At 44.2% G+C, this 22,158-nt stretch overlaps 1 protein-coding gene across 2 annotated transcripts in view; it reads left to right on the top strand.

The window, feature by feature from the left end:
• The window catches only part of P4HA3 (prolyl 4-hydroxylase subunit alpha 3), a 51,378-nt gene that overhangs the window by 21,263 nt on the left and 7,957 nt on the right, over window positions 1-22,158 (top strand). The window contains exons 6-13 of one of the 2 annotated variants that reach the window (XR_009694048.1): window positions 91-254; window positions 495-671; window positions 9,118-9,182; window positions 11,416-11,575; window positions 12,563-12,625; window positions 15,700-15,768; window positions 17,106-17,202; window positions 18,206-18,343. Coding sequence is in view for 1 of the 2 variants with exons in the window: in XM_061150092.1 (XP_061006075.1) it covers window positions 91-254; window positions 495-671; window positions 9,118-9,182; window positions 11,416-11,575; window positions 12,563-12,625; window positions 15,700-15,768; window positions 17,106-17,202; window positions 18,206-18,276 (866 nt within the window). In the remaining variant the exon portion in view is untranslated. Of the gene's footprint in view, window positions 1-90; window positions 255-494; window positions 672-9,117; window positions 9,183-11,415; window positions 11,576-12,562; window positions 12,626-15,699; window positions 15,769-17,105; window positions 17,203-18,205; window positions 18,840-22,158 lie in introns of those variants that run through there. The other variant, XM_061150092.1, reaches the window with a different exon arrangement.

Genomic DNA, 22,158 nt, shown 5'->3' with positions numbered 1-22,158 from the left:
AGTGAGGCTGCAGGAAACCTTGGCAGCACTCCCTGGGACCACTGTTTGTTAATCTGTTAATTTGTATTTTTCCCTGCTGATTTCTTCCAGGCCCAGATAATAAGAGGGTAGCCAGAAATGTCTTGAAGTATGAAAAGCTCTTGGCAGAGAGCCCTAACCAGGCTGTAGCTGAGACTGTCATGCAGAGACCCAATGTGCCCCACCTGCAGACCAGGGACACCTACGAGGGGTTATGTCAGACCCTGGGTTCCCAGGTACCATTTCTCATGGGAAGAAAAAGGGGGAACCAGCTTGGGGGATGGGAGAAAAGGTAGAATTGGGACAATTTGAAGGGGAAAACTGATGCATTAAAAAAAATAATAAAGTTCACTTGGATAGCATCAGTGACTGAATTTTTAATCTCCTGAATTTCAGGTTTTTTATGCTAGAGTTCCCGTAAATTGGTTTCCACTCCTAGACCCTTCTTCTAAGCTGATTCTAGTCTTTCCTTTCAGCCTACTCACTACCAGATCCCCAGCCTCTACTGCTCCTATGAGACCAGTTCCAGTCCCTACCTGCTGCTCCAGCCGGTGCGGAAGGAGGTCATCCACCTGGAGCCCTATGTTGTTCTCTACCATGACTTTGTCAGTGATGCCGAGGCTCAGAAGATCAGAGGGCTTGCAGAACCATGGGTGAGTGTCCCCAAGGCCTGCTGAGAACCCCCCTTTGTTTCTTTGCGTGACTGATGTTCAGAAGTGTGAGAACAGGCAGCCTGAACAACTAGATACTTCATCTGTTCAGGAGTTCAAAATACCAGCCATTCCATAAAACTAATCAGCGGTGAAAAAACTCACAGTCGTGGTTGCTTCTGGCTGAGAAAGGGTACAAGGGGATTTTCTGGGGTGTTCACAATGTGCTTTCAATATCTTGTTAGTGGAGTACATGGTAGTATGTTTGTGAAAACTTAGCAAATGGTACTCTCGAGATCTATGTATATCACTGTATGTAAATTTAATCTAAAAAAATTAAAGGAAGCCCCCCCCCCAATATCAGTCATTCAATATAAGTGATAGAAGGAAATAAAGGGTGAGGGAATTCTCTGGTGTTTCAGTGGTTAAGACTCAGCACTTTCAATGCCTCCCTGGGGCCTGAGTTTGATTCCTAGTTGGGGAACTAAGATCCCACAAGCTATTTGGTGTGGCCAAAAAAAAAAGGGGGGGTCAAATGACAGGGGAAAGGAGAGATTTCCTAGCACAGAAAAAGAGTGTGAAGATTATTTAGTTAAACTTAATATTTTGTTAAAGAGAAATCCGAGGCCTGGAGAGGGGAAGAGACCTCAGGTCACATATATGGCTTGGCCCAGAATTGGAGCCCAGAGGTACCGCTGATTGCTGCTCTGCTCTTCGGCCTTCATGTATCAGTTAACTTAGGCTGTTACATTTGGTAATGTTGCAGGAAGTGGGGGGACCCCCTTCAGGGCCTGAAAGTGGGCTCTTGTCTAACACTCAGTAATGAATTGTCCAAGGAGATATGCATGCTGACAGAGCAAGAAACTTTATTGGGAAGAGGTGCTTGAGCGGAGAGCAGGAAGGTAAGGGAGCCCAGGAGGACTGCTCTGCCATGTGGCTCGCAGTCTTGTTTTTTTTTTTTGGTGATGGGATTAATTTCCAGGTTGCCTCTGGCCAATCATTCAGACTCAGGGTCCTTCCTGGTGGTGCACACATTGCTCAGCCAAGATGGATTCCAGCAAGGAGGATTCTGGGAGGTGGTAGGACACGTAGCATCTCCATGTGAGGTGAATTTTCCCAAATTCTTCCGGTTGGTGGTGTCTTGTTAGTTCCGTGTTCCTTATCAGAACCTCCTATTGTAAAATAACTCATACAAATGGAGCCTAGAGAACAGGCAGTTACAGTTAGGATTTCCTCTAACAGTAACGAGCAGCCCCCAAATCTCAGGGAGGACAACAGCAGTAGAGGTTGGCTTGGTCTTTATGTTATGTGTCTGTCTTGTGCTGGTTGCTGCTCTGCCCCATTCTGTCTTTACCCTCGGACCCAGCCCAACAGAGCAGCCTTTGTTTGGAACACTGCCATCTCATGGGACAGGAAAAAGGCAAAGAGAGCAAACTACTAGCTGGCTTTTAAAGCTTCTGCTTGGAAGCACCAGGCATTATTTCCATCCACATTTCCCTGGTCAAAGCAAAGCATGTAGCGAACACTGCAGTCAGCTTGGTGGGTATATCTCATTCTTCCATGGAGAAGGCTCTGCAGCCACCGTGCCAAGCTTTATGTTGAGGGGGAGGGGAGTTAGTCCTCCAGAAAGTGTTGTTGTTATTCAGCCTCGCAGTTGTGTCCAACTCTTTGAGATCCCATGGACTGCAGCATACCAGGCTTCCCTGTCCATGGACTGCAGCATACCAGGCTTCCCTGTCCTTCACTAATTCCTGGAGTTTGCGCAAATTCATGTCCATTGAGTTGGTGATGCCATCCAGCCATCTCATCCTCTCTCACCTCTTTCTCCTCCTGAACTCAATCGTTCCCAGCATCAGCGTCTTTACCAGTGGGTTGGCTTTTCGCATCAGCTGGCCAAAGTATTGGAGCTTCAGCTTCAGCATCAGTCCTTCCAATGAATATTCAGGACTGAGTTCCTTTAGGATTGACTGGTTTGATCTCCTTGCAGTTCAGGGGACTCTCCAGAGTCTCTTCCAACACCACAGTTCAAAAGCATCAATTTGTCGGCGCTTACCCACTCCACTGTTCTGGCCTGGAGAATTCCATGGACTGTATAGTCCATGGGGTTGCAAAGAGCTAGACACGACTGAGTGACTTTCACTTTCACTTTCCAGCCTTCTTTATGATCCAACTCTCACATCCATACATGACTACTGGAAAAATCATAGCTTTGACTAGATGGACCTTTCTTGGCAAAGTAATGTCTCTGCTTTTTAATATGATATCTAGGTTTGTCATAGCTTTACTTCCAAGGAGCAAGCATCTTTTAATTTCATGGCTGCAGTCACCATCTGCAGTGATTTTGGAGCCCCAAAATAAAGTCTGTCACTGTTTCCATTGTTTCCCCATCTATTTGCCATGATCTTAGTTTTTTGAATGTTGAGTTTTAAGGCATTTTTTTTCACTCTCCTCTTTCACCTTCATCAAGAGGCTTTTTAGTTCCTCTTTGCTTTCTGCCATTAGGATGGTATCATCTGCATATCTGAGGTTATTATTTTTTCCAGCAATCTTGATTCCAGCTTGTGATTCATGTGGCCCAACATTTCACATGATATACTCCATATATAAGTTAAATAAGCAAGGTAACAATATACAGCCTTGACATACTCCTTTCCCTACTTGGAACCAGTCTGTTGTTCCATGTCCAGTTCTAACTGTTGCTTCTTGACCTGCATACAGGTTTCTCAGGACGCAGGTAAGGTGGTCTGGTACTCCTATCTCTTTAAGAATTTTCCACAGTTTGTCATGATCCACACAGTCAGAAGCTTTAGCATAGTCATTGAAGCAGAAGTAGACGTGTTTCTGGAATTCTCTTGCTTTTTCTATGATCCAGAGAATGTTGGCAGTTTGATCTGTGGTTCCTCTGCCTTTTCTAAATCCAGACTTGTATATCTGGAAGTTCATGACTCACATACTGTTGAAGCCTAGTTTGAAGGGTTTGCACAATTGTGTGGTAGTTTGAACATTTTTTGGCATTGCCCTTCTTTAGGGTTGGAATGAAAACTGACATTTCCCAGTCCTGTGGGCACTGCTGAGTTTTCCAAATTTGCTGGCATATTAAGTGCAGCGCTCGATGAAACTATGAGCCATGCTGTGCAGGGCCACCCAAGATGGGTGGGTCATAGAGGAGAGTTCTGATAAGATGTGGTCCGTTGGAGAAGGGAATGGCAAACCACTTTAGCATTCTTGCCTTGAGAACCCATGAAAGTATGAAAAGGCAAAAAGATATGACACTGAAAGATGAACCCCCCAGGTCGGTAGGTGTCCAATATGCTACTGGAGAAGAGTGGAGAAATAGTTCCAGAAAGAATGAAGAGCCTGAGCCAAAGCAAAAAACGATACCCAGTTGTGGATGTGTGTGATGGTGAAAGTAAAGTCTGATGCTATAAACAATATTGCATAGGAACCTGGAATGTTAAATTCATGAATCAAGGTAAACTGAAAGTGGTCAAACAGGAGATAGCAAGCGTGAACATCAACATTTTAGGAATCAGGGAACTGAAATGGACAGGAATGGGTGAATTTAATTCAGATGACCATTATATCTATGACTGTGGTCAAGAATCCCTTAGAAGAAATAGAATAACCCTCATAGTCAACAAAAGAGTTCAAAATGCAGTACTTGGGTGTGGTCTCAAAAATGACAGAATGATCTTGGTTTATTTCCAAGGCAAACCATTCAGCATCACAGTAATCCAAGTCTATGCGCCAACCATTTATGCCAAAGAAGCTGAAGTTGAACAGTTCTATGAAGACCAACAAGACTTTCTAGAACTAACACCAAAAAAAGATGTCCTTTTCCTCATAGGGTGCTGGAATGCAAAAGTAGGAAGTCAAGAGATACCTGGAGTAACAGGCAAGTTTGGCCATGGGGTACAAAATGAAGCAGGGCAAAGGCTAACAGTTTTGCCAAGAGAACACACTGGTCACAGCAAACACCCTCTTCCAACAATACAAGAAATGATTGTACACATAGACATCACCAAATGATCAATACTGAAAATCAAATTGATTATATTCTTTGTAGCCAAAGATGGAGAAGCTCTATACAGTCAACAAAAACAAGACCTGGAGCTGACTATGACTCAGATCATGAGTTCCTTATTGTGAAATTTGGACTAGAATTGAAAAAAGTAGGGAAAACCACTAGGCCATTCAGGTATGACCTAAATGAACTCCCTTATGATTACACAACGAAGTGACAAAAAGATTCAAGGGATCAGATCTGACGAGACAGAGTGCCTGAAGCACTATGGACAGAGGTTCGTGACATTGTACAGGAGGTGGTGACCAGAACCATCCCCAAGAAATGCAAAAAGGCAAAATGGTTGTCTAAGGAGGCCTTACAAATAGCTGGCAAAAGAAGAGAGGAGAAAGGCAAAGGAGAAAGGGAAAGATATATCCATCTGAATGCAGTTTCAAAGAATAGCAAGGAGAGACAAGAAAGCCTTCTTAAGTGAACAGTGCGAGGAAATAGAGGAAAACAATTGAATGGGAAAAACTAGAGATCTCTTCAAGAAAATTAGAGATACCAAGAGAACATTTCATGCAAAGATGGGCACAATAAAGGACAGAAACAGTGTGGACCTTACAGAAGTAGAAGATATTAAGAAAAGGTGGCACAAATACACAGAAGAACTATACAAAAAGATCTTAATGACCTGGATAACCACGATGGTGTGATCACTCACCTAGAACCAGTCATCCTGGAGTGCAAAGTCAAGTGGGCTTTAGAAAGCATCACTATGACCAAAGCTAGTGGAGGTGACAGAATTCCATTAAATTATTTAAAATCCAGGAATTGTGGCAAATATTTAGAAAGGTCATGCAGTTGACCTCACTGCTATACGTATGTTGCTTCTTTACAAATAGCACATAAGACAGTTTCAGAATTCCTGTGTCAAAGCAGACATCATGCCCTTCATGGTGTGCTGTTTGCCCTGGCAGCCAGACCGTCATTCATCACTAGAACAGAGCGTGCTGTGTGCTAGATGCTGTACTGGGTTCTGGGCTGTTACACGGAGGTTAAGTATTGCTCCCTCTGATTTCAGAGCTTCCTGAAGAAAGGGAAAGAGATATTTACAATGCACTGGGATACGTCCTGTAATAGCATAGGTGTTTGTGCTGCAGCAGCATAAAAAAGAGAACCTTCCTCCAAGGGAAAGGCAGTCAGGTGAAGAGCAGATGGGGCAGGGGGAGAGGAAAAACAGAGGCTTCCCCGTGGATGTGAGATTCATCCAAGTGAAAGGTGACAAAGGAGAGTCCAGGAAGACAGGCAGTCTATGCACAGGCCTGCTGTGTGGTGTGTTCAGAGAGTAGGGGAAGCTGGGGGCTGAAGTGGGCAGGGGTGGGTGTGGGAGGTGATGGGAGATGCAAGGTGAGACACAATTAGAAGCTCCAGAAGTACCACGCTGGGGAGTGGATTTTATCCCAAAAGCCAGGGAAAGCAGTGGGACAGTTTGAAATTGGAGAGTGCCCTGATCAGGTCTGCAGATTTTGAGGGAGACTTTGGCAGCAGACATGAATTGGAGGAGAAGAATAGCAAAAATAATTCCATCTAAAAGCCCTTCAGACGAACCTGGAATCTTTGTACAGAAAATTTTTGAAGCCATTAAGCTCTCCATGAATTGGAATGATGTGTTTTCAATATCTTTGGTTTCTCAGTGAGCCAGCGGCAGCGTTTGGCCTGAAGCTCCCTTTTCCTCAGGACAACTCTGTTGCTGTGGTAACAGGACAGGCGGCCCACTTGGAGATGTTCATTTAATCCCCCGTGGCCAGGTCATCTGTCTGGCATGCACAGACCTTGCCACACTCCCTTCCCCCAGAAGTGTCTTGCCAGAGTTGCTGGTCCCTGTCTTGCCCTTGACTTGCCCAGGAACAAGTCCTGGGTGTGTGTGGTAGTGGCTGCCCCGCGGGAACCAAGCCACCTCAGTGGCTTGTGTTGAATTTCTCTGCTCCTGTTCGCCGTCTGTTTCTCAAAAAAGAATTTCTCTGCTCTTTCATCATTCCTCCCCCATCTGCATTCTGCCCATTCTTGAAGACTCAGATGAAACCGGACGCCTCTTTTGGCTTCCTAGCCCTCACCACTTTGGCCCACTTTTACAGATTCTTTCAGTAGGAACATTTTTTCCAGAGCACTTTTTGGGGTCACCTACAATAACCTTCCTCCTCTGAACTCAAGAGTTTTTGTCTCCAGTTGTTTGGTACTTTCATTTATTCTGCCATTTACATGTTGTCTGGAATTGCTCACAGTTTCATGAGTTAGTCCCTTGTCCCCCTCAACCAGACTGTAAGCTAGCAGGGATCATATGTGGTCCTTGAAATGCATGGCCCTGTATTATGCCTGTTGCAGCCAGAGCAATCTGCAACCGGTCACTTGCAACTGAGTCAAGCCCTTGCTTAAACTCTTTAATGGGTCCCTTTTGCTCTCAAATGATTACAAAGCCCCTTGGCCTGGCTACTGCCACCCTTTCTGCAGCATCCTACACTGACATCCCAGAAGCACTAAACAACTTGTGTCTCCATGAACAGGTAGTGCTCTCACTGGCCTCCCCACACACTCCTCTCTCTGCCTGAAGCACTCTTCCCCTGGCCTCTTTTCACCTGTGTGATTCCAGTTGTCTTTTGGGCATCCTGGGAAGCCTTCCTGCCCTTCATAAGAATGGCTGGTTGTTCCTTCCGTAACCCTGTACTTTTCTAGTAGGGCCCCACTGAATGACTTATGGTTATCCTATATTGTGTTTATAGTGTCTAGCACAGTGCTTAGTCAGAGGACAACCAGGAAGTGTTTGTCCCCTCAAATGAATGACTTGTGGATGCACAGTAAATAATTGTTATTCAGAGTGTATAATGCAGTATACAGATAATTTACACAAATAATTGTGTAAATGCAGTGTGGCTCTGGAAGGGAGGGGGCTGGCAAAGTGGAGTGGAGATTCTGTAGGATTTGTTTTTAAACCGTTGATATTGTCCCAGAAGAGGAGCAGGGACTCTCTCCTCACTGTGAAGGCTCAGGAGAGGAGCTAGACAGAGGACCACACAGAGATATTATCAGTCATTTACCGATTCTCCGCAACCTAGTATTGTAGAGAGAGAGACTGAGAAGGCCTCCAGGAGTGTGTTGTTCACATGCTGCATTTTATAGCTGAGAAAACGGGTCCAGGGAAGGGAAGAGCAGAGCCTCTTCCAAGGTTCTCTACCTGGTTTAGCGGCAGGAACAGTAATATTGTTGAAGCCTCTGAGAAAGGAAAGGGTGCCCTGTGTTGCTCCATGCTCTACTCTGACTGCACACGAAGTGCCGGGACTGTGTCTTTAGGCTCCAGACTCTGGTTCATTCACTCCTGGATGCATTTCACCAGTATTTAGCACCTACTCCCTGCCTGGCCTTTTCTGCACCCTCGGGATACAGCACTGAAAAAAGACCAAGCGCTTGCCCTCATGGAGCTGACATTCTGGTGTCAGATGCAGAAACAGACATCCTCATGTAGATATTATTTCTCTTTCTGTCCTTGGTACAGTATTTTTGCAATTAGAGGCTACTTTATTTAAAAATAATTTAAAATTTCTATCCGAACATTCAGAACAAAATAGAGACATTCAGTTGAATTAGTGACCTAAGACCTGTTTGGTTGTTTTTTCCCCATAACAAAGGCAGCTGCAAGCAAAACAGATTTTGATTCTCTGTAAGGAAGGGATTTTATCTGAATTGTTCAGAAGGAGCAGGCTGCCTCTGAGGGTAGAGAGTGTCCTGTCATTGTCATTTAATTTGACAAACACTAAAGTCAGAGCTTAGCTGACCCTTAGTCAGGCCCTGACCCAGACACTGGGATATAAAGATGAATAAGAAATAACCCTTAGGGACTTCTCGGGTGGTCCAGTGGTTAAGAATCCTCCTTGCAATGCAGGGGACATGGGTTCCATCTGGCTGGGGAACTGAGATGATCCCACATGCCATGAAGCAATAAACCCATGTGCCACCACTAGAGAATCTGTGTGCTGCAATGAAAGATCCCACATGCCGCAACTAAGACCGGACACAGCCAAATAAATAAATATTAAAAAAAAAAAAGAAACAGCCCTTGTTCTTACAGAACTTAGAGTCTTGCAGATGAAAAAGGGATTAAAAATCACTTTTATTTTAGTTCCAACAGACTTTTTTGAACATTTAGTATTTACCAGATATGAAGCTCAAGTTCATTGTCAACTTTGAGTTTTTATGTCACTTCACTTATTTTTTATTTTCAAGATCAATAGCTATCACTAAATTAGTAGTGAGTGCAAAATATCCCTTAATTAAGGAGAAACTGGTAATTGTTAGGCTTATGCTAAGAAAGGGGCATGTCTATGCAAATGAGAGTCCTTCCCTTTGCATGGTAACCACTTGGACTTTCTCTTACATCCTTCACACCAGTTACAGAGATCCGTGGTGGCGTCAGGAGAAAAGCAGTTACCAGTGGAGTACCGCATCAGCAAGAGGTAAGAGGGGTCCTTCCTTGGCAGGGACTCTGGTCACACCTGCTGGCTGCCCTGGCACAGGTGACTGAAGGTCAGCAGCAGTCATTCAGGTGCCATCGGAGATGCCACCGGAGAACCTGTAGTTCAGGTTTATATCTGTGCATTCTTGCTGAGAGGGAGCAATATCCACTCCCCTCACCCAAGGGCCTTTCACAGGCTGTTACATGGTCTGAGGACTTAACTAGGAGACCATTAGGGAAAGAGTTGGAAAAGCTCCTAAGCCCTAGACCAAAAATTAAGAATGTAGTTGTTCTCCTAAACAGGATTGCTTTTCCAGAAAGTCTCCATTCAAAATTTGACTTACAGAATTCTAGTTCCACCTCCTGATTCATATTCAAAGCATGACTTGCCACCACTCAGGCAAGAGGGAGGGCCAGAATCTCTGGATCTGGTGGCTTCTCTAGAGGGGAAGATCCAGCTGCATTCCCTTCCCTCCATCCCTAATCAGCCCCACTGCAGCCCTTGGTTTGCGCCATAAGGACAGTATGGATGATACAGTAAGAGGAGGGTCTCGACCAGAGCCATGGGAGACGGCGAGGACATCCTTGGGGAGAGGCCAGACCTCAGGCTGGGTGGATGGTTTTTGTAGTCTGGGAAGTGAAGTGAGTGATGAAAGCTTGGATTCAGAATCCTTTGGCTTAACTTACTTGGTCTGGTTTACATTAGGAAGTTATTTTCTAAGTTTTGGATCTTTTACATTAGGAAGTTATTTTCTAAGTTTTGAAAGATCCATATAACTTCAGCTTCATTGCTTTGCTAATCTTTCTGACATTGTAGTGTCAAGGGGAAAATTCAACTTTCTGTTCTGCTTTTAGGGGAAGGAGGTGGTATTCTCCTTACTTTTCAGGTAAAGAAACTGAGACCCTCATTGCCTCCCCTCATTTACCATCCCCAACCCCAGCCACCACATTGCACTCATTTGAATTTTGGTTCTGTCCTCACAGGGCTTCCCCAGTGGCTCAGATGGTAAAAGAATCTGCCTGCAATGTGGGAGGCCAGGGTTCAATTCCTGGGTAGGAAAGATCCCCTGGAGGAGGAGATGGCTACCCACTCCAATATTCTTGCCTGGGAAATCCCATGAACAGGGGAGCCTGGTGGGCTACAGTCCATGGGGTCACAGAGTCAGACACGACTAAGTGACTAACCGTTTCACTTTCTGTCCTCACAGCTTCACTAGAACTTGTCCCTCAAAGGTCACCAGTGAACTCCTAATCACTAAATTATTTTCCTACACAGAAACCTCCACTGACTGTTTATTATCCACTAAGACCAGATTCCTGAACCCAGGGTCCTCAGCTTACACAACATGCCCTGAGCCTGCTCTTCTTGCCTAATTTTCCGTTAGTTCTCTCACAGACCAGATGCTTTCATGTTGATATATGTCACCCCACCACATCTGCACTTACACTATTTCTTCAGCCTAAAATACCCCTATGTTTTTTCTATCTATTGAAATTTTATGCACCCTTCAAAATTTGGCCTACATGTCCATCTTACTGCCATGCCAGTCAAAATTAACATCTTCCTCTGTGCTCCTCAGGACTTTAAAGGCTAGTTCTCATTTTTCTACTTCGATTTATACTCGTTGTGTTTGTGTATATTTGTGTATCTCTTCTAATGAGCTCTTTGAACATAGAAGCCTTGTCTTGAGCACCTTTGTAAACCTTAGCGCCCACAGCATAGCACTATGCATGCACTCTATACAAAGGAATAAACAAATTAATCCATCATTTATAGACCCATATGTGCCAGGGTACTTCCCTTAAGAGCCCTCATCATCTCCCTAGGAGACTCACTGGTTTGCTACCTTACTTCCCAGGGACCTACATTCTGATCCCAAATCCTCCACTTTATCAGAACCTCAATAAGACATTCAGGAAAAAAGACTGAACTTTGCTCTTTGGCCTTTGACCTATCGTGGTTTGTCTTGGAGTAGAGCAGAACAGAGATTTCTCTGCGTTTTACAGCAATCACCAGCATATAACATACAAAGCATTTTCATAAGCATTGTCTGTCATGATCTTCATAAGTCTCTATAATAGATATTATCACCCCCGTTTGATAGATGAATGAATTTCCTGTCCTCCCTGCCTGCCTGCCTGCCTTCTGGCAGTTGACATAATTCATTCATTCATTCACAGTTAGTCATTTCTGGCATCAGATCACTAATGCTTCAACTTGTGGTGTGTTTTAGTGCCTGGCTGAAGGACACTGTTGACCCAGTGCTGGTGACCCTTGACCATCGCATTGCTGCCCTCACAGGCCTTGATGTCCAGCCTCCCTATGCAGAGTATCTCCAGGTGGTGAACTATGGAATTGGAGGGCACTATGAGCCTCACTTTGACCATGCCACGGTAACTATGGGGTCAGTGACCATCTCCTGGGGGTAGGGAAAGAGGGTATTATTTATTTCTCTGAGGCAGAGCTCTAATAGGGCCCCCAGGGAACATTGAGTGAAATCTTAGAACAAACGTTCATGTTCTAGGTAGATCTGAAAGTCTTAGTTTCAAGCTGATAGCTGCCGATTCATCTTTTACTAAAACTCATTGAAGAACACTCTTACAATGACTGGATTTTATGACATGTAAATTATATCAGTTAACCTCTTCTGTAACAAAAGAAAATGTCTCTTTGGCAAATAATCAGGAATTCCAGTCTTATGACTTGGCATGTTTACAGAATAATTATCTGTAACATTTTATATATTAATTTATTTCACTAAAAACCTGAAGATACAATGAACCACCAGTCCTTTCATTGAAAAGTGAAAGTGAAAGTCACTCAGTTGTGTCTGACTCTTTGCGACCCCATGGACTATACAGTACATGGAATTCACCAGGTCAGAAGACTGGAGTGGGTAGCCTTTCCCTTCTCCAGGGGATCTTCCCAATGCAGGATTGAACCCAGGTCTCCCACATTGCAGGTGATTTTTTACCAGCTGAGCCACAAGGGAAGCCCAAGAATACTGGAGTGGGTAGCCTATCCCTTCTCCAGCGGCTCTTCCTGACCTAGGAATCGAACCAGGGTCTCCTGCATTGCAGGCGGATTGTTTACCAGTTGAACTATCAGGGAAGCCTTTAACTACTAATAAGCAATTTAGTTTGATTAGTATACAATTCACTTATATGTGTACCTAATAAATTGGTAAGAGGAAAAAAAAGTATATTGAGTAACTGCCAGCAAAGACAGGCACATATGTGACCAGGTATAGCTCAAGCTCTCTCCCATCTGTGACTCCCCCATTTTTCTCCTCCCTGTATTGTGGTGGAATACTGGTACCTTCTGGTTGCTACTCTGGTGCCTCCTGCATAAAATAATGATGTATTCTATTTTTGTCTCAGTCACCAAGCAGCCCACTGTACAGGATGAACTCTGGGAACCGGGTCGCAACATTTATGATCTATGTGAGTCTTGCTCTGGAGGGACCCGGGTTACTTACTTAATGATTATTTCTCTTTCTTTTACTTTATGGTTTTCAAAGCAATATAAGAGACTGATTTTATGTGATATTCACAGCAGAAAAATCTCCAGGATGTTTGTAAATTTCATATAGCACTCTCATTAGGCACCATAGGAGGAGTAAAAAAATACATGTAGACCTAACTGTGACCTTGTCGTTGGCTGTGATTAGGATGGGAAGTGGCCTTATGTGAAGGCCAGGAGATCCTGGGACCTGAACAACACGGGAAGGGGATGTGGTTCTCTTTCTTTGAGGTCCCATAGACTACTTGCTATAGAAAAGCATGGACCTATAGATGAGGTCGTGGAGCTGTGAGGGTAAGAGAGGAGAGAAATGAAGCCGCTGAGATTATGAGAAGGAAGAACAGAGATGCCTACAGAGAAATTCAGTTAAGTGTGGCTCTCTCATATGTAATGAAAAATTTCTTCCTTTTCTCCTTATAAAGTCTTCAGTTAACTCTACATTCAGTTCAGTTCAGCTCAGTTGCTCAGTCATGTCTGACTCTTTGCAACCCCATGAATTGCAGCACACCAGGCCTCCCTGTCCATCACCATTACACCCCCTTAAAACAGTAAATTGGCCTCTTCTCCTAGTTTTTGACCTGACCCTATAGAATTTGGACCTGGTCTTTATTATCTCACTGATCCTCTTCCTGTCAGATCATGTGGTTTTGCCTCCTTCTCTTTGGACAAGTCATAATATCAGTCATCTGTCATTTAAAGCATAAGATGTGTATTATACTGTTAAATATAAATGCTCTACATTACACTCCAAGATGAGGGCCTGGTTTCAGGCTCATTAGAGTAGCAGACACCCCCACCCTAGCATTCCCTTTTTCCTTAGTCCTGTATCTGGTCTCCACAGTGCAGCCAAGAAAGGATCGAGGCCAGCACTCTATAGTCTTATTGCTGGCAATCCCAACATGGCTTTTTTCACATGGCTTGGTTTTAACTTTCTGCAAAACTGTAAAGCTGCCACTGCCAGTGGTGTCTGGCCTCTTGTGGTCATTCTGAACATTCTGATCAGGCGGAGGGATGGCTGACGTCAGCTCTCCGGGCAGGGCACATGGCTTGGATCAGCAGCTAGTGCATCTCTGGTTGATGACTCAAGCTGGCATGTGTGAAGTCATAGGCAGTTGATGTCTTTGGACATCCACCAAAGAACGGACTTCCAGGGGCCATAGTCTCTCTATTCTTTATCCCCCTAGTGTCTTCTGCAGCTGACTCCCTGATTACAGAGGCCTGGTTACTATGGTAAAGGTAGCACAGATGCAGGAGACCAGCAGTTTTAAATGGCAAGTGCAAAAGTGTGTCTGTGTTTGGATTTTAAGCCTCTGATACACAGTGGAATGGCATGCGTTTGGGTTTGGAGTCAGTTGGCCTGATTCAGGTTCTGCCACTTAACATGTGGCCTCAGCACAAATCACAATTCTCTGAGCTTGTTTTCTTGCTCTGCACCTCCCCTCAGGGCTGTCAGGGGGACCTGATGAAGTCAGGTGAGGGGATATCTCTCTGTGAAGTTTCATACAGTATGTTTTTATCATTCTATCCTAGAAAGCAAGTATAGGACCCCATGAAGGGGACTGTGGGACCTAGGAAGTGCTAGCTTATTCCCAGCTCTTTCATCTTCAGATTAGGGTTAAGACCATCATAAACATTTCTGAAGACAAGAGATAAGGTTTGTGGAGAATATAAGAATAATATTATAGGGGGAAAATAATCTTTAAGAAGTAGAGGATTGAGTTGAAATCAGGTTAGTGATTTCTGCTAAGGGGATGGAAGATCAGTCCCAGTACAAAGCAGTGGAAGGTTTAGAGAGGGAAGATGTCTCTGCCCTCCACCAAGCTCACAATCCATGCCCTGCTCTGGAGCCTCACAGCACACTGATCCAATTCTCTTTTCAATCTGTTGTTTAAGTCCTTCCACCCGCCTGTGCTATGATACCACAGGTAGTGTGCAAGAGTGCTATATAATGGTTAGCAGCAGGGCCTTCATAGTCAGATAGCATTGGCTCAGCTCCAGTCCTGGCTTGGAGTTATGTGACCTTTTGTAAACTACTCAGTCTCTCTGAGACTTGGCTTCCTTATCCCTAGACTGTGAATAACAACAATGCTAAGGATGATATATTTGTTGTGAGGAATAAGGACTTAGTATGATGCCTAACATCACTCACTGCTCACTCATCACTCACTGCTCTCTTAATCACTCACTGCTCACTCATCAATCACTGCTCAATAAATGTCAACTATTATAATTAAACTATAACAGTGCTTTTTTTCTGAATGGTAAGATGATGAATAATATAAATTATTTTAAAGTATTTTCCAGTATTTTTCAAAATGTTTGTGTATTTCTTTGAAAATCAGTAAAAACTCTTCAAATTAAGTAAACATATCTATAATTCTAGAATATACTAGTGGTGAAGCTCTTTAGCTGAGGTTACCTGGAGAGGGTCTGAGTGATCTGGGAAACACACCAAAGGGGCAATCAGTAGTTCCTATGAGGCCCAGCTTTCAAAAACAGTAAGTGTTCTGTAAGCCATTGGTCATGATGCATTACTAGGCTGTGAAATCAATTTAGTGGATCTGGTCAGCATTTAAGAAACCTGAACTAGAAGACAATAAAATAAAATGGAAAATAACAGACAGTATCTCATGTAGTAAGAATGTTCTATGAAACTTAGGGACATGTACGTGTGTCTTGGGCTGTGATACAAACTAAATTTCTTCCTGAGGGTCTCAAAGTTTGGAGCTACCCATGGTAACCCTTAATAAGGATGTTAGCTGGAAGGGTAAAGGGGGGATTTCGAATGTCCTCGTGTGGCCATGTGGGCAAACACTGATGCCACTGGGTGGGCTGTCTTCGTTCCTAAACTGGGTGATTGTGTTTCCAAAGTATTTCTCCTAGAGTCGAAATAGGGGCACACAGGAGGGAAATTTATGCAGAAATGACATCAGATGTCACATGGAGCAAAGGTAGTCGGGCTATTTCAACTCTGGCTTTCCCTCTGGCCTTGTAGTTGAGCTCGGTGGAAGCCGGCGGAGCCACAGCCTTCATCTACGGCAACTTCAGCGTTCCTGTGGTCAAGGTGAGTGTGGGTCTGATGCCAACAGATGATTTTTAGGATTGTTGGAACTAACACCTCAACTTTTGTGCTGTCTGTGCTTGTACGCCTGTCTTGGGAGGGGGGCAAAAAAGAGGTCTTTCTTGATTCCCAGAATCAAAGATAGTTCCTCAGTTTTCTTGACTACTGCATTTACTTATACCTCTGTTTTTTTAAATCTTATTTACACTTGTATTACAAGTAGATGATTACATGTCTGCCTTTCTATTACAATACAACTCCTCAAAGGTGAGAAATCGTTTATTCCCCTTCAGAATCTCAGCAGCAACTGGTCCCTTCAGTCATTCTTTCAGTAAATACTGGGGGCTAGAGGCACTCAGAGTACAGAGGAAAGGTCATAGTCCTTGCCTCCAGGAGCTCACGGAGAGGTTGATAGGCAGTAATGGTATACTGCAAGAAGAGCTATAAAGTCAAGCAAGGCATTAGAGGAGGGCCAGTGTGGTAAGAGGTTTACTTAATGAATGAGTATCTCCCCCAAATTTCAGAGCAGTCAGTCAGTCAATCAGGGATGGCAGCCCTTAATTACTTCAGGAATGAAATGAAGACAGATAATTGAGATCGTGCCTCCTAGCACTTAGCACAGTGCCCAGCACATCCTAAGCATTCAATAAATAAATGCCGGGTATTTAGCAAAATTCAGTGGTTTGGCCAGGGATAAAGTCAGTGTATAGGAGAGAAATCTGAGTATAAGAGGTAGAAAGAAATAGAAGATTTGGAGTCAGAACACCTGGGGTTGAGTCCTGACGTTGATCCTTCTTAGTTACATTATTTAAAGCCCCTAAAGCCTCAACTTCCTTGCTGCTAAGGTGGAAATGACAATGATGCCTGCTTCCTAGGGGTGTTACTAGGAAGTGCCTAAGAAAGGCTAAGCATCAGAATTAAGTTCTTAGTTGTGTGAAGAATATTTTGCTCCCCCTTGTGCTTTTTGTTAAGTGCCTGTCCTCAGTGATCCCGTGACACCCTGTGCTCCCCTTTCCCCTGGCACCTGTCAGTCTCCTCCTAGTTTGTTTTTATGTCTCTCTCCCACGAGACTATGAGCTCCCTGAGAGCAGAATTGATCATGATTTGTCTCTGCATCCACAGGGTCTGGAGTAGGGCAGGGTCTTTAATAAGCAATGCATCAGTGAATGAGCAATGGTAGCTTGTCTACCATTTTGTGCCATTTTATGTATTCCTTGCCCCCATCTGCATGGGCAGTTTTCTTGGTTAATGACATGCACGCATTTGTCCTCAGTCAAGTGCTTCCCTAGGACTGAGATTCTGGGCTGACCTTCCCTGGGGCGGGCTCTGCTTGCTTTCAGAATGCAGCACTATTTTGGTGGAACCTGCATAGGAGTGGTGAAGGGGATGGTGACACACTCCATGCTGGCTGCCCTGTCCTGGTAGGAGATAAATGGGGTAAGGCCTGGCTTTCTGGGCATGGGAAAGGGCTGAGGGGTTCAGGGGAAAGTGAAATAGGGGTTGGATAGAAAATAACATAGCCTTTCATTCCAAAAGCTTCATAACAGGGACTTCCCTGGTGGCCCAGTGGTTAAAACTCCGAGCTTCCATTGCAGGGGGCCTGGATTTGATCCCTGGTCTGGGAACTAAGATCCCACATGCTGCGTGGCCAAAAGAAATAAAGAAGAAAATTTCTTGAACTGAATAAAAATGAAAATACAAAAAATCCACTTTAAAAAAATTAAATGGAAAATAACAAAATTAGGGGGAAAAAAGCTTCATAACAATGCCACGTTATATTGAGGTGATCAGATTCTGGGCTAGCAGCCACCAGTACATTAGGAGCCCATAAAGAGGAGGCTTCTGTCCTATAGTCAGTGTAGTAAAAGTTGACTGGCCTGACAAGATAGGCCCTGATTCCTCAGGACAGCTAAAGAAGAATCGGTGCAAAGTCCCACTCCTCTGTTCCAAGGAGAAAACCATCAGGTGCTTTCCCATGAGGAGAGGTCAAACAAGGAAGAGATAAGTAAGTAAGGGACACGCTCACGTCATACATGTGTCCACTGGAACTTAGCTCTTAAGACAGAAAAAGGAGTAGAAGAGGGACTCTTGTGCTGAGGTGGACCTGACCAGGGGGATCCAGGCCTTTTCTCTTACTACCCTGAAATGGTACCCTGTGGGAGGAGGGGCTTTCAGGAGCTACATGAAGGGTAAGTGATCACAGTACCCATGGGTTTGAAAATTAAGTCTCTAGTAGACAGGACCTGTGGGGACTTTTTCCAGGGGCCATTGCCCTTCTTGCTCTTTATTGCTACTGGGTGCAACATCTTGTAGTCCGTGACAGGTCTGGGACCAAGATGAAGCGAGCGAGTCACCGAGGGTATGGAATTTAATGACCCTGTGAGTATCGCCTCTGTCTGCTCTGCTGAGCCTGCTCTTCTACCTCCCCGTTCTTCCCCAGTGGCCAACAAGTGGATACACGAGTATGGACAGGAATTCCGCAGACCCTGCAGCTCGAGACCTGAAGACTAAAGTGTTGGCAGAGAGAAGCTGGAGGAGTCCTTTGGCTTTCCAAAGAAGCCAGAAGTCAAAAACTAGGGTAAGAGAGGAGAAAGGGGAGCAAGCTTCTGGAGGAGGCCCTTGTCAGCATTGTCTGTTCCTTGCAAATGGGAGACAAGCAAGTGGCCTCTAGCAGGGGTCACCTGAGAACTTACATTGTTTCTCCTCAAGCCATGACTCACAGCAGAATGAACAAGACAAAGGAGGGGGCACGAAGGCTGGAGAGAGAAGTTTCTGGAGCTCAGACTGTCTGTTGGAAACAGGGCATATCAACAGTCTCCAGGGTTTGGTCAGTGGGGCTTTCGCCACTTGAGCCTTGACAACAGGGGCCCAGAAGTGGCAGTGGGGGCCCCTGCAGGCGGCGCCTCACTTCCACCTGCCCTTCTGTCCACTGACTCCTGCTGAAGGCTGAGCAGGGGGTGTCTCTGTATCAGGAGTGTACCTCATGTGATGACTTTTTTAAAAGCAGACAGTAACTTTTAAAAAAAATATGATTTTTAAATACAGCCATTAAAATGTTTTAATAGTCATAAAAAGTGTTTACAGATCATTTTTCACAACCATGAAACATTCTTACGTTGTAACGTTATGTGAAAACAGCAGAGCAAAATGTTTTATTTATGTATAATCTCATCTTGGCTCATCTCCCACCACTCCCCGCTCAGTGCATTCCAGACACATTCTTTCTATTTCTTAAAACCGACATCGGCCCCACTCTTCAGGTCTTTGCATTCACTGCTCCCACCCTTCAGGTCTTTGCACTCACTGCTCCCACCGGGGCTGAGCCCTCCTCACCATTCCACTCTTGACTCAGTGTTGCTTCAGAGAGAACTTCTCTGACACCCATCCTTCTAGCCATTTTGTTCACATAGGCCAACTTTATTTTCTTCCTAACACTTTTCTCAAAGTTACTTTATTCATTTGTGGTCAGTTGCCTGCCCTGCATGGTGAGTGCTTTAAGACCCCTCTCTACTTTGTAAACACCTCTATTGTAGTCCCCACCTCACTGAATTTTTCAGTATTTGTTTATTTGCCTGGCTGCTTGCACTCCTTATACCTCTTGGTATCCCCCAGAAAAAGGTCTGTTTCAAATAAGTAGGCATTCAGCAAATATTTTTGGATAAATGAGTAAGAAGGCCTCCTTTGAGCTATGCTTTGGAGGACAGGTAGGATTTTTATAGGCAGAGTCTAATGAGAAGCAGCACTTTCCCGCAGGACTAGCGTGAGCTAAGGCTGCAGTGATGAGTGAGTGATACTTGAGCACTTGTGCAAAGTGAACATTCCAGGCAACTTGGCTCAGTTTCCCCAACAGGAGATGGGCTGTGTGTTGTGCTCACAGAGCAGCCTCACAGGTAAAAGCCTAGATGCTTAGATGCTGTGTTGCTTCTGCCCCCTCCCTGTACCACGCATGTCAGGATTTCTGCCTCCCAGAGCTCCGTGGGCCCCAAGGAAAAGGTTCCGGCGTGCTGATATCCGGGGTCCAGCAGGGCCTCTGAGCACCTGTCACGAGTATTTCTGCTGAGTGCATCAGGACTCTGGAAGCCCTCTTACTAAATTACTGTCACATAGATGAGGAAAAACACTTTTCCCCTCCTCTTCTGAGTTCTTAGGAGTTCTGAGTTCTTACAGAGGTTCTGAAACCTCTTTAGTAAAAGACATATTAACAAGAGGAAAATAAAGTTTATTAACATGTATATATCATATATACATGGGAGATACCCAAGGGAAAATGAGTAATTTCCCAAGGTGGCTTAGAACTCAGGATGAAATACTGTCTTAAGAGAGAAAGGAAGGAGGGGAGGTAAGCTTCTTAGATTTTTAGGAACAATGAATAGCCCTTAGAAAGGGGCCCACAGGCGGGAGATATGATAGTGATTGTCTGGGTGTGGTGTCCACTTGTGGTCTCTTCTCCTGTGCTGTCTTCCTTGGATGGTAAAACTCTTGAGGGAATTTCAGACAATTGAGTTCCTTTTGGAGCATCTGTCTTCAAGCAGGTGAGGGGAGTTTAGAGAAAGGGGTGCAGCTGTGGGGTCCCAACAATGCTTAGTATGTAGGTAGCTATTTCTAAATAGGAGTGATTGTGGCTTGGTACCTAGCTTGTTTATAATTTTGCTTTTCTTTCTTGCGCTGTTCTTCGGACGTTTTTCTAACAGCTTTCTCTCCAAACTCGGCTCCTGGTGTTGCACTTGTATCCTCACAAGACTTGCTCCAGGGAAGATTCTTTATGTTAATGACTGTTATGTCAGTAGTAACATACTGACCACGTACTCTTGGCCAAGCGCTGTGCTAAGAACTGAGGTAGGTGTACTTGCCTCCTTCAAGCCTCACAATGAACAGGTACTATTATCTCCATTTTATAGATGAGGGAAACTGAGGCAGAGAATATGTAACTTGCCTGAGGTTACACAGCTATAAAGTGGCAGAGGCAGGATTCAAAATACAAGTGTCTCCCCAAAGATCTCTTTTTTAAAATTAAGATCCACACAACACTGTAAAGCAACTATATGCCAATAAAAAAATTTTCATAGCAATGAAAAAATTTTTAATTGAAGTATCATTTCAGGTATACAGTGAAGTGATTCAGTCATACAGTCATCTTTTTCAGATTCTCTTCCCTTACAGATTATTACAAGATACGAGCATAGCTCCCCGTGCTGTACAGTAGGTCCTTGTTGGTTGCCTATTTTATACATAGTAGTGTGTATATGTTAGCCCCAGGCTCCTAATTTACCCCCCGCCCTTAGCCCCTCTGGTAACCATAAGCTTGTTTTCTATGTCTGTGAATCTGTTTCTGGTTTGTAAGTAAGTTCTTTTGTACCATTTTTTTAGGTTCCACATAAAAGCAATATCATGAGATATTTGTCTTTCTCTGTCTAGCTTACTTCACTTAGTATGATAATCTTTAGGTCCATCTATGGACTAGAAAGAAAGAGAAAATATGAATTACCAATTCATATTTACCAGTACTTAACTGGTGTAAACTCCCAACAGAACTCCCAGGTGGCGCCAGTGGGAGAGAACCCGCCTGCCAATGCAGGAAACATTAAGAGACATGGGTTTGATCCCCAGGTCGGGAAGATCCCCTGGAGGAGAGCATAGCAACCCACTCCAGTATTCTTGCCTGGAGAATCCCATGGACAGAGGAGCCTGGTGAGCTAGTCCCTAGGGTCAGACAGGACTGAAGCAACTTAGCACACACGCAGCAACAAACAAGTCCAGCACCAGATGCCTTCACAGGCAAATTCTACCAAACATTTTAAAGAGTTAACACTTATCCTTCTGAAACAATTCCAAGAACACTGCAGAGGAAGGAACACTTCCAAACTCATTCTATGAGGCCACCATCACTATGATACCAAAACCAGACAAAGATATCACAAAAAAAGGAGAATATTACAAGCCAGTATCATTGATGTAGATGCAGAAGTCCTCAATGAAATGCTAGCAGACTGACTCCAGTATAAAGGATCATACAACATGATCCAGTGGGATTTATCTCAGGGATGCAAGGATTCTTCAACATCCACACATCAGTGTGATACACCACATTAACAAATTGAATAAAAGTTATATGATCATCTCAATAGATGCAGAAAAAGCTTTTGATAAAATTCAACATCCATTTATGATAAAAACTCTCCAGAAAGTGGGCAAAGAAGGAACCTACCTCAACATAGTAAAGGCCATATATGACAAACCCACACCTAACATCATACTCAGTGGTGAAAAACTGAAACATTATCAGGAAAAAAAAAAAAAAAAAAGACTCCTTTTATTGCTCAGTTAACTACCCAGTTAACTGTTTCCTCCATCTACCTATAAGGCCAGCCACTTGGCTAGTCTCAGGTTCCAAGT

The sequence above is a fragment of the Dama dama genome, chromosome 1 (assembly GCF_033118175.1).
Source record: "Dama dama isolate Ldn47 chromosome 1, ASM3311817v1, whole genome shotgun sequence".
NCBI classification, from domain to species: domain Eukaryota; kingdom Metazoa; phylum Chordata; class Mammalia; order Artiodactyla; family Cervidae; genus Dama; species Dama dama.
Note: the sequence above shows the minus strand (reverse complement) of the source record. Positions and strands in the feature narration are given on the sequence as shown.